At 39.3% G+C, this 12,723-nt stretch overlaps 1 protein-coding gene across 1 annotated transcript in view; it reads left to right on the forward strand.

The window, feature by feature from the left end:
- Window positions 1-12,723, forward strand: part of NRDC (nardilysin convertase) — a 32,404-nt gene that overhangs the window by 6,548 nt on the left and 13,133 nt on the right. The window contains exons 6-16 of the mRNA XM_007431247.4: window positions 3,002-3,097; window positions 4,441-4,563; window positions 5,968-6,025; window positions 6,852-6,925; window positions 7,089-7,158; window positions 7,477-7,554; window positions 9,018-9,138; window positions 9,227-9,285; window positions 10,045-10,099; window positions 11,316-11,420; window positions 11,637-11,760. Of these exons, the coding sequence (XP_007431309.1) occupies window positions 3,002-3,097; window positions 4,441-4,563; window positions 5,968-6,025; window positions 6,852-6,925; window positions 7,089-7,158; window positions 7,477-7,554; window positions 9,018-9,138; window positions 9,227-9,285; window positions 10,045-10,099; window positions 11,316-11,420; window positions 11,637-11,760 (963 nt within the window). The remainder of the gene's footprint in view (window positions 1-3,001; window positions 3,098-4,440; window positions 4,564-5,967; window positions 6,026-6,851; window positions 6,926-7,088; window positions 7,159-7,476; window positions 7,555-9,017; window positions 9,139-9,226; window positions 9,286-10,044; window positions 10,100-11,315; window positions 11,421-11,636; window positions 11,761-12,723) is intronic.

The following is a 12,723-nucleotide window of genomic DNA, read 5'->3' on the forward strand; positions in this document are numbered from 1 at the left end:
TAGTGATGGCAATCCTGGCAGTCCTGGTTGCTGTCGTAACCCCAGGATTGCGCAGGTCATTAAACAGGTAGAGGCGGGAGTCCCAGGCAATCAGGCCGGCAGGTGCCATGGGCAGGCACTATGGAGCGCAGGCAGGGGGGTGCTGCGGGAAGGCGCTCTGGAGCATGGGCGGCTGCTGCGGAGGGAAAGGGTGCTATGGGCAGGCGCCTTGGAGCACAGGCAGGCAAAAAAGTAGTGGGAGCAACTTCCAAATTCCTGCTGGCTTCCCCATTGACTATGCTTGTGGGAAGCTGGTAGGGAACATTGGAAATTACAATCACATGACCGCACTCACTGCAATGTCGTAATTGCAAGCTGGGCACCGAACACCTGGATCGCGATCACGTGACCATGGGGATGCTGTGACAGCTGGAACTCCAAGGACCGGTCATAAGTCCCCCTCATTCAGCACCATCATAACTTTGAACAGTCACTGAACGAGTGGTCATAACCCAAGGACTACCTGTAGTAAAATGGCTTCTAAAGTTTTCAAGAATATATGAGTGAGTTTTGTGTTTCTTATTAGTTACCTTTAAGTGAAGCAGGGGGATACTTTTTTTTTCTGATTATTTGGAATTTCTTCTGATTCATACTTTATTAAAGAAGAATTCTTAATGCCATTGAATGATCCAGAGCTAACAAGAGTGAGGTGTAAAAACTTGTATATTGACTTAAAAAGGATGGCCCTTGCAAAAGTATGGCTTTTATATGCAGTTCCTGTGCTACATTTCAGAATGGAAAGCCATTGGGATATAGTGATTATATACAGTGCATTTGGAAAGTATTCAGACCCCCTTCACTTTTTTCAATTTTGTTATGTTGCAGTCTGATACTACAATCGTTCAAATTCATTTTTTTCTCATTAACCTACACTCAGTAACCCCTTAATAACAAAGTGAAAACAGAATTTTAGAAATTTATTAAAAAGGAAAAACTGAAATACCACATTAGCATAAGTGTTTCAGACCCTTTACTCAGTACTTCGTTGAAGCACCTTTGGCAGCAGTTACAGCCTCGTCTTTTTCAGTATAATGTGACAAGCTTTGCACACCTGGATTGTGGGATTTTCTGCCATTCGTCTTTGCAAATCCTCTCAAGCTCAATCAGGTTGGATGGGGACCGTTGGTTTTCAGGTCTCTCCAGAGATGTTCAACAGGGTTCAAGTCAGGGCTCTGGCTGGGCCACTCTAGGACATTCACAGAGTTGTCCCTAAGCCATTCCTGTGTTGTCTTGGCTGTGTGCTTAGGATCATTGTCATGTTGGAAGGTGAACCTTTGGCCCAGTCTAAGGTCCTGAGTGCTGTGGAACAGGTTTTCATTGAGGATATCTCTGTACTTTGTTCCATTCAGTTTTCCCTCAACCCTGACCAGTCTCCCAGTCCCTGCTGCTGAAAAACACCCCCACAGCATGATGCTGCCACCACCATGCTTCACTGTTGGGATGGTATTGGGCAGGTGATGAGCGGTGCCTGGTTGCCTCCAGACATAATGTTTAGAATTGAGGCCAAAGAGTTCAATCTTGGTTTCATCAGACCAGAGAATCTTGTTCCTCACAGTCTGAGAGTCCTTCAGGTGCTTTTTTGCAGACTCCAAGCAGGCTTTCATGTGTTTTGCACTGAGGAGAGGCTTCCGTCTAGCCACTCTGCCATAAAGGCTAGATCGGTGGAGGGCTGCAGTGATGGTTGTCCTTCTGGAACTTTGTCCCATCTCTACATAAGATCTCTGGAGCTCAGTCAGAGTGACCATTGGGTTCTTGGTCACCTCTCTTACTATGGCTCTTCTCTCCCAATTGCTCAGTTTGGCCAGGTGACCAGCTCTTGGAAGAGTCCTGGTTGTGCCAAACTTCTTCCATTTGAGAATTATGGAGGCCATTGTGCTCTTGGGAACCTTCAGTGCAGCAGAAATGTTTTTGTAGCCTTCCCCAGATCTGTGCTTTGCAATAATCCTGTCTCTGAGCTCTATTGGCCTCATGGCTTTTGCTCTGATACAGTATGCATTATCAGCTGTGAGCCTTTCTATAGAAAGGTGTGTGCCTTTCCAAATCATGTCCAATCAATTTAATTTACCACAGGTGGACTCCAATCAAGGTGTAGAAACAGCTCAGCAATGATCAAGAGAAATGGAAGGCACCTGAGCTAAATTTCAAGTGTTGTTGCAAAGGGTCTGAATACTTATGCCAATGTGATATTTCAGTTTTTCCTTTTTAATAAATTTAGAGACATTTCTAAAATTCTGTTTTCACTTTGTCATTTTGGGGTACTAAGTGTAGATTAATGAGAAAAAAAATGAATTTGAACGATTGTAGTATCAGGCTGCAACATAAGAAAATTGAAAAAAGTGAAGGGGGTCTGAATACTTTCTGAATGCCCTGTAGTTGAGCTGATTGTGGTTAAAGTCCCGATTCTGGTGATCCTGAGCCTAAGATTGACCTTGAGCCTGTTACTATCCCTCAATCCAATCCCCCTGAAGGCTAGTTGTGAGGAAGTGAGGAGAGATTCTATGTGTATCGTCTTGAATTTATCTGGAAAGTTAGGATACAAATTTCATAATATAGATAACTAGACCGTCTGGATTGGATCTTTCACATTCAGAAAGTGCTGTGCATATAAACCCATTTCATATTAGACATGTAGGGCAGCTTTGATAAATTCTGCTTGGCTGTGCACACAGAACTCCAATTGAATGGCTAACTTGTCAGACTTAATCATATTTTATCAGCTAGTCTGGATCAACATATGTCTTCTTGGATCATGGCCTGGTTGTTTTTATTTCTTTTCTAGAAAGAAAAGTAAACTTATGAGCCTTGTGTATAAGTAGGCTTAATTATATAATTACAGCATTAGTCCTTCCTATTAAAATCAAATGAATGCTTTTGTGTCCATGGCTTGGTCATATTCCTACAGCCAACACTGCTGTTGTAGGCCAGGATTGCCTTGAATCTGAAACCCTTTTTTAAAAAACAGAATATCAGCTTGCAAGACCCTCTGATGCAAACAGAAGAGAGATGTTATTTGGAAGTCTCGCCAAATCTGACCATCCTATGAGGAAGTTTTTCTGGGGTAAGTGTACCTGTTGTGACTGTCAGTATCAGATTGATTTCCGATCTAAGAGCCTTTTGCTGTTATATCCAGTAGCATCAACCATTGAAATAGAGTCACCCTTTTCCATTTGCTTCCGATTAACTTTGGAAATCTGCAGAGGTCAGAGGGCCCTTCAGAGCAGATTTGGGGGTGCATGGTGTGAGGGAGTGAAGTTGGGGGTGCTGTCTGTGCTTGGGAAAAGTAGCTGCAGCCAGGCAAAAACGCTTCTCACCCCGTTTCCCTAACTCAAACATTACTCACAAGCATCCAAGCCGGCATTCCAGCTGCCTGTGATAATTGAGCCACACCTTGGCGTTTTCAAGGATGTGCTGACATCCAGAGGCAGCCTCACCCCACCCAGGCTCTTAGCTTAGAAAAGCGAATGTTAAGACAGAGTAGAAAAGGGGCATGTATAAGAGGAATATATCAGGAACACTGATATAGTGTGATACTGTGAGATAATAATGCAACTTGTTTGTTACATGCTGTTCATATGCAGATTATCTTAAACCTCCTATATGGATGGATACTAGTGAGACTTCCTGGTCTTCTCCCATATTGATCCTCTTAGAAAGCTCTCTCATAAGTGCTTATATATTTATATTCTGTATAGTTCGTTTCAGCCAATGGAATAGGAATATAGGGAGGCATCAAGAAGGGGTACAGATGCAGAAGGAAGGAAAATACATGGGAGGAAAGGGAAGAGAGAACTCTTCCTGTGATTTTTCATTTCTTTCTGGCAGATGGGGAAGGATGGTGTGACCTGGCTAAATGAGGCTCACAGAACACCCCAGACCAGACAAAATATAAGTAATTCTATGAAAGCAGAGTCCTTACTCAGCACTATGACAGCTTTGCTTTTAGTGAGAGCTTGGCAAATACAATGTCATTTTCTGTGAAAATTAATCTGTGGAATCATTACAAGACATGTTGACAGCCATTAACTTGGATGGCTTGAAAATGTGATTAAGTAAATTCATGGTGGGCAAGTCTATTGAGGGCTATTTGTTTTTAAGACTCAATATTACTGGTGGACACCAGGCCTCCAGATACGTGTTACAGTGAAATATGTCTCTGTCTCATATTTGTGAGCCCCACAGAAATATCTGGTTGGCCACAGTAAGAAACAAAACACTGAACTAATGTGGGCCTTGGCATGATCCAGCAGGACTATTCTTATGCTCCTACGAGTTTAAATCTAGGTCGTTATGTCCTTGCGTGTCTGCAAAGGATAAGAGCATTAGGTCTTTTGAGCTGCATAAAAGTTTCAAGCAGAGCTTTCTTAACTGTAAGCAGTTCTTCATTTTGCACTTCATTTACAGGTAATGCAGACACACTGAAACATGAGCCAAAAGAAAATGGGATTGATACCTATACCAGGTTGAGGGAATTCTGGCAGAGATATTACTCAGCACACTATATGACTTTAGTTGTGCAGTCAAAAGGTAAGGGCTGTTCATTTGAAAATACAGATGCCAAATATGATATGCTGTATTTTATAGGTGGCTGTATTTTATAGACTGTCCTGGGAATAAGCCCCATTTAAGCTCAATGTGAGGCAATTTAAAAAACAGGTAGTCCTTGGTTAATTATGGTAATTGGGACCAGAATTTCCATCGCTAAGCAATGCAGTTGTAAAGTGTGACATCACGTGACCACATCGCTTAGTGATGGAAGTCCCAGCACTTCCCATGGCTGTTGTTAAGCAAGGATTGCAGGTCATTAAGCAAGTCCTAGGTGGTTTGCAAGCAGGCCGGCAGGCAGGTAAGTGGCTGCTGCCAGGTGGAGGAGGGTGTGTGGGTGGCCCATGTAGCACAAGTGTGGTGGGGTTACGTGGTTGCTGCCAGGCAGGTGAGGGTGGAGGTCGTAAGTACCATTCGTTCAGCACCATTTTAACTTCAAACGGTCACTGAACAAGTGGTTGTTAAACAAGGACTAACTGTAGACATGGAGAGAATTGTGCTACTAAGTATAAATTGGATGACTCTAGGTAATCACTTGGCCTTTCATTTTGCTGTAGTGGTTTTTAATCAATGTTGATGAAATAGTTGTTCCTTTTAGATTACACATAAGTACATTTTTTAATAAAAATTTCAGGTGTTGAGTGAAAATAACTTGGGAGATTGTTGATAGCGGTTCATTAATTGCATTATTTAAACCCTCTTTTTTTTCAGATTTTTTTTTATCCCGCCTTTATTATTTTTATAAATAACTCAAGGCAGCGAACATACCTTTTTGACTAATCTAAAACATGCTTCCTAATACTGGAAATTACCTTGGTAACAATTCTTGGCAATTTGTTTATAAATACGTACAGTATTTTACTGAAGCCTAATAATGTTGTTTTTTCCTTTCTAGTCTATGAAATGGAAACTGCTGATGGATAAACATAATATAGCATGCATTTCCCTAGTAATTTGTTTATTATGTCTAAGATAGTGATATCTTTCTTTCAGTAAAGAAAGCTGCCTCTCTCTCCCCAAATCTTGCCACATGGACCAGTGTTTAGCTTTGTAACTCCTATGAGGATCAGGCTACCAGTTCTGGGCTGCAACAGTCTGGATGACCACTAGATTGCAGTAAAGAGACCTAGGACATTCTCTTTACTACTATCTAGTGATTGATTGGATAATTACAGGTTAGATCTGGTATCCCTACATGAGGAGGTAGTTTCAAAAAACCTATGTATGTTACTCCAGTCAGCTGGAGCAGTCCCACAGGGAATTTAGAATATTGGGACCTCTCCATTGGCTGCTTGAACAACAGGTTCTCACCTTCCTTGTCTTTTCCTGATGATATGCTTATTTTCTCTGAGCTGTGTGCCACCAATTTTTTCCCTTCCTCAATAGAAATCTTGGATACTCTGGAAAAATGGGTGACTGAAATCTTCTCAGAGATCCCAAATAAGTAAGATATTTTTTCCTAATGTGTGTAATAAGCAGGATATTAAATTGTGTGTACCTTTCTGCAACTTATATGATATTAGAGATTTGATTTACTCATTCCTGGTCTTTAGTTTCTCATCCTTTCCTCTGCACTTGTCTGCTCCTGGTTTACATTCTTTTTCCTCTGCAATTGTTTAAAGATAATAGTAAGGAGAAAAAAATTAATCTGATTTAGTCTGGGTTTTCCAATTTCCACATATAACTCAAATGGATTGGAGAAGACACTTTGCACAATGTATAGGCAAATCCTGTTTGTATGTTAATTGCCTTTATATGGCAGAGACTAGATCCTGTTTTTATTCAAAAGAAATTGGTAAGATTCGGTGGACATCTTGGCCAAGCATGCATAAATTTCCTGTTGTTACAATAAATGTTGCTCTGTGTAATGAGCTTGGTTTATTACATGTTTGTATGCTATCTCTTGTCTTTTCCACATGTACAAGCTAAATTCTGAGTGCAAGTGTGAGATTAAGGTACGACAGAATGGGACAGTCCTAGAGAAATGGCATGCTATTTTTATAAATAGGAACAGGACCCTGAATCCAGAGACCCTGCTTGTAGTATGCATTGCCATACTTACAAATATTTTCTGCTGAACAAATGGCAACATTGATAACTTGTTATGACTAAGGATTTGATACCTGGAATCGAATAATCTCTTCACAATAGGTATTGAAAAAATACATAGGACAGGATCCTGTAGTGATTTGGTTTGTGATGGTCCTTGCTGGATTAGGAAGATGTGTGTGTGTGTGTGTATGTAAATATATATTTTCTTTCTTTTCAAGTGATTTACCCAGACCAACATTTGGCCATCTAACAGACCCTTTTGACACTCCAGATTTTCCCAAACTTTACAGAGGTGAGCGATGAAGATGGATAATTCCTGCAGTGCTATCTACTGTGAATCCATTGTTTTTAAAATCCCCAGGTTTAAAATGCACACTGTTTTTTGCATATGAAAATGTGGAAGAAATCTGGAATTATCCTGACTTTATTTATAATGAATGTTTCCTTATTTTTAGTGGTTCCAATCAGAAAAACTCACTCTTTAAACATCACTTGGGCTCTTCCTCCACAAGAACAGCATTACAGGTAAATTTCAACTCTTGTTCTGCCCCCCACCCCCAATCCCCGGGGGTATACAGGGAAATTGAATTAGGTAAATTAATTAAAAGTCTGGTACAGAATATGCAGGCTGATAATTTAATTTTGATAATTGCATCATATGAGTTTAAATGGCCTATTATGAGTATGCTCTTCTACTCATGGCAACTGAGGAAGGTGATGTTCGTAAAGTATTATTCCCCCAGTTCCAGCATTTAGGGTTTACCTACTTTATATGCTTATTTTTTTTATAACGACTGGAAACTGGAATTTTCAAGTTCTGTTTAATGTTCTTTCCCTTTGTAGGGTGAAGCCACTTCATTATATTTCTTGGCTTGTCGGACATGAAGGCAAAGGCAGCATTCTTTCATTTCTTAGGAAAAAGTATGTATCCTAAGGAAAATGGCTGTATTTGCTGTGATAAATGGTGAAAAGAAGGAATCCAACTTGCTACATTGAAAAGCTGTATACATTGTTATGTTTTTTCTGTAGTATACACTGTTGAGATTCCTGCCAGTTTACTCAGTGACCAAGTTAAAGACAGTCATTAGGTACACCAAATTTGAAGAAGACGATTGCTTGAAAACTGTATAGAGCAAGGTTTCTCAGTTTTATCAACTTTAAGATGTGTGGACTTCAACTCCCAGAATTCCCCAGCCAGCATGCTGGCTAGGGAATTCTGGGAGTTGAAGTCCACACATCTTAAAGTTCCCACGTTTGAGAAACCCTGGTATAGTGAAAGCTCTAGTAGGGACATATGAAGTCGTGCTACTTTATTTCATGGAACACCTGGATTCCAGTCACTGGCATAATGCCTTTCAAGGCAGCGCCTCAGCATGGGAAAAAACATGAGGCATTCCACCTTGAGTCCTCCAACAAAAAGGTGTTGAAGTAGCTCCCCCAAATGTTTACAAAAGACCACTGGAAAGTAGCAAAACAACCAATTTGATCCAGAGTGACGGTTCTGATGTGGTGCCAAAATGTCAGATGCTGTTCTGTGGAACTGGAACAAAGGTGGAAGGCCTCTCCACCCCGCCTTCAGGGTTTCACCTAGGCTGGTCTTTACTTGTCGGACAAGCAAAGGAGGATTGCAGACAGTAAAACTGGTGTAAGCCTGAATGACAACTCCCAGACAAGGGATCCTTAAGCATTTTGGGAGTCTAGCACATGTAGAATCTGGAGTGTTGTGAATGCTCATGTGAAAAGCTTCACGGTAGGGGTGGGGAGACGTTTTCATTCACAAAATAGCTGTCGGTAACAAAACCAACCATTCTGCAAAAGACAAGCTAGTGATACGAAAAGACCACCATGTGCCCAAGAAACTGAAATCAAAACGAACACAGGAAGTTGAATCCCTAATGGTAAATAATATATTTGCCTCTTCAAATCAGGAAAAAAAATCCTGGCAATGATTCAAAAAGCACATGCAGAAAAGCAACCTCCAAACCAAGCACAATACACCCAGTCCAGCCCAAATTATACTCCCATTTGCTTAAACCAAGCCAATAGGTACTGTATACCCTTAAAATAGGTAAACACAGCTAAGTAAAGCAGAGAGACAGCTAACTCAACAAATACCCACCCACCCAGAGCATAGGCAACACAACTTCCTTACATATATTACATTTTCCAAGGCCAAGCCAAGGTCATTGCCTCTGTGTGAAGTTCATTTGCTAGAATATTTTACATTTTCATCCTGTAGTGTATATACACCATACTTGAGATGGTTTCCAATAATAATTTTTTTTCTGTTGCAAATCATCAGTGGTTTGTTGGAAACATACATTAAAATTTTAATACTGTGTGGTTCTTAATTTTTGTAAGAGTATGGTAAATGTTTCTTCCAGATTCTGGGCACTTGCATTGTATGGAGGAAATGGTGAGACAGGGTTTGAGCAAAACTCAACCTACTCTGTCTTCAGTATTTGCGTGACTCTGACTGATGAAGGTTACAAGCATTTCTATGAGGTAAATTTGAATTGCAGTTTAGAATGCTTATTCTTTTAGCTTATTACAGCTGCCCTAGACCTGAGAATTTTGAACTTTCCCCCTTCAGGTTGCTCATGTTGTGTTCCAGTATTTGAAAATGTTACAGCAAGTAGGACCTGATCAAAGGTAACTAAAGCTCTCAATTTGATTTTAGTAAACAATAGATGGTGTTATTTATGTTTTTCTCTTCTTTTTTCCTGTTTCCTATACTTGAGCAGACATAGTACGTAGCTGTTAAAACTATATGGAGAAACTGGAAGCTCAGAGGAGTGAAAATATTTGCTCTCCAGAATCACTATTCATATAGCAGCCTTCTCCAATCTACTGTTCTCCAACTTGCTCATTGGCTGTGTTGGTTGAAGATGAATATAATTAAAAAACCTGAAAGGCAGTAGATTAGAAAGAATGACTGAATACAATTATTACTTAGAAACACTATTTGTAAATCACTTTTTCTTATGTACACCATACTTGAGATGGTTTCCAATGATGCATGAAGAAACAAAGAATAAAAATATTAACGAAAAATTATTTTAGACAGGTGATTATCCACACCTGTCTAAAATCAGTTGAAAGTAGTTTTATAATACATGCATAGTAACAGTTCATAATGTAAATAGTGGGAAGGCAGTCACTCACATTCTGACCTAAGAGGCTCTAACACCTTTTAAACAGTCGTCAAAAGGGATGAGGCTGGTATGGTTAGAACAGAGTCAGACATGTTCTGCCCTAAATGATAAATGACAGAAGTTCCCATTTTTGGCATGATAGTCAAGTATTTGAAAGTTCCTTTATGCTTTTGCTCTGAAGTCTTATTTCTGGAAATAGTTTGTATTCTTGACAAAAATGACTGATGTGTTGGAGATAAACTGTTATCATCCACAGAATATGGGAAGAGATCCAGAAGATTGAAGCTAATGAATTCCATTACCAAGAGCAGGTATTGAGATGATCAAATTTACATCATGCAAAATGTTAACACTCCTCTTCTAATGATTTTGTTGTAGTATTGTCACTTGTGCCATTACATATTTTTAAATTTTTAGAATCTCCTTTTTGCTTTTCAACTCAAAGTAACATTTAACATTCCATGGCCACTGAGCACACCCTGTTTCATTCAGCTGTTTGTTGTCATCTCTTAGATTCGGGGGGGGGGAGCAGGTAAATATGTCTATGCTTCCACAAACTTTGGGTTGTCCTGCTTCTGTTGATACTCTCTTGTCCGTAGATGATGCAGTTTTAATTAAACAAGGATCCATACTTTTTGGAAACAGAATGGTACTTGTGAGAAAATAAGGACAATGAGAATTCATATACTGTCACTAATAAATTTGTCACACTTCAAAACATAACTTGGTATCTTATTTTTTTCTTTTTCTTTCTGTTATTGGGCTGTTTTTTCTCACCTGTGCCAGTTGATTCATGTAATCAGAACTTTCTCATTTTATTTTCTTTTGACCTTGTACTTTGAAAGATTTGTAGCCTATTTTTATAATTGGATTCATATTCATTGTTGGCAAGCAACATTGGGAAAGAGGGAGGCTTTTGGGACTACTTTGGAGCTGATGATCAGTTTGTACATTACCTATATGCCATGTTTTACTTGGATCTAAGAATCTTGTGACTAACTCCTATGTAAGAATATTCTAGTGCAGGTTGATTTAAATTACAAAGCTGCGGTATCTCTAAATACTGTCTATGTGCAATGTATTTTTCAGTTTAAATAGCATTTTTCATTTGACTGGATCTTGGACTCTTCCTAATTAGTGCTTTTGACTGTCTGAGATGAGCTGAAATCAAACATATTTCATAGCTAAGCACAATGCAGTCATATTATTTTATGGCTACGCTTAAATAATGTAAGAAGGCAGAAGCGAAGAAACTGAAACAAGTGGCAGTTCTGCCAGGTAGAGATAGAAATAGCATAGCTGTGATCAAAATGATAGCGATTTGAATTTCTTTTTGCTGATATGTCTTAAGAATTTGGGGTTATCTCTATGGTAACTAAATTTGATTCTTGATTCAAAGCAACTGTGAAAGTCAGTGCCCATACTGTGAGGAAATTGATGGTCAACATTCATCTCTAAAGTTAGCTTAAATGGGAAAAAAAAATATTCAAAGGATCATATCATGAAGCAAAATTATTTGTTTTTCAGACTGATCCAGTCGAATATGTAGAAAGTCTTTGTGAAAATATGCAGCTCTTTCCAAAGGAGGATATTTTGACAGGAGACCAGCTTCTCTTTGAATATAAGCCAGAGGTAAGCAGAAAATTTTAAGCTCTTGATTAATATGTAAAGTAACTCTGACCTTGGAGGATATGAAAATACTTTTATCATGAGTTCTTGTTTTAGAAGGTAAATGTTATTACTCCAGGATCTTGTTTTACCATTCTTTTTCAAAGTAAAGGAGTGGAATAAAGATCTGGAATTTTGTGTAATAGAGGGAAGTTTCATTTGAATCCTTTTTCTTTACAGATAATCGCTGAAGCACTTAACCAATTGACTACCAGTCAAGCCAATCTTATTTTATTATCTGCCTCCCATGAAGGCCAGTGTCATCTAAAGGAGAAGTGGTTTGGGACACAATACAGTGTTGAAGGTACAACAATGTTCAATCTGCCTAAATTTCAGGAACTAAAGGTCAGGGTATAAAAAAATCTTTGACTGGGTTTGATTTCACACAAACTGTTTGGGTTTGTTTATGGATTTCTGGCTTTTTCCCCTAGTTTATGTCTTTGTCTTGCTCTTGCCTTTAAATCATAGCAGTACAAGGCTAAAGGCAGCTAAAAAAGAGAGATAACTGGAAATTAGCCCAACAAGCCTTAATTATTTTCTTCATCCACAAGTGATTTTGACATTGAAAATTATAGTTAAACCATGGTTTGGCACGATGAGCAAACAGAAAGTATTTGCCTAATTCCTGTCTCACACGGAGTCATAATGAGGCTATTGATAGATTGGTGTGATGTGTAAACCCACCCATTATGGCATAGTTTGATTGGCAAATCACTATGACTTACTCATCCTGGAGAAAATCTGTGTGGTCGCTACAAGTGGACACTGAGTTGATGGCATGTACAGGTAGTCCTCGACTTATGAACATTCGTTTAATGACCATTTGAAGTTACAACACTGAAAAAAGTGACTTACGACCAGTCCTTGCACTTATGACTGTCGCAGTGTCCCCACAGTCACTTGATCAAAATCTGGGTGCTTGGCAACCGGCATGTATTTACAATGGTTGCAGCATCCTTGTGCCTTCCCAGGAGGCTTTTGACAAGCAAAGTCAATGGGGGAAGCTGGATTTGCTTAACAACTACAAGTTTTGCTTAATGATTGTGGCAAAAAAGGTCATAAAATCAGGCACGACTCACTTAAAGGCTGCATCGCTTAGCAACAGAAGTTCCAGTCTTAATTGTGGTCGTAAGTCGAGAACTACCTGTAATTAAATGATTTACTTAGCAGCACATGGCCTAAAAAATGCTGGTTTAGTGTATGTGTGAACTCAACCAATGCGATATGTGATGTTATGACCACGTAAGGGCAGTTGGAATTTTTGTAA

The sequence above is a fragment of the Python bivittatus genome, unplaced genomic scaffold, assembly GCF_059951505.1.
Source record: "Python bivittatus isolate LINGU-HERP-01145 unplaced genomic scaffold, Pbiv_v1 ctg000700_np1212, whole genome shotgun sequence".
Taxonomy (NCBI): Eukaryota; Metazoa; Chordata; class Lepidosauria; order Squamata; family Pythonidae; genus Python; species Python bivittatus.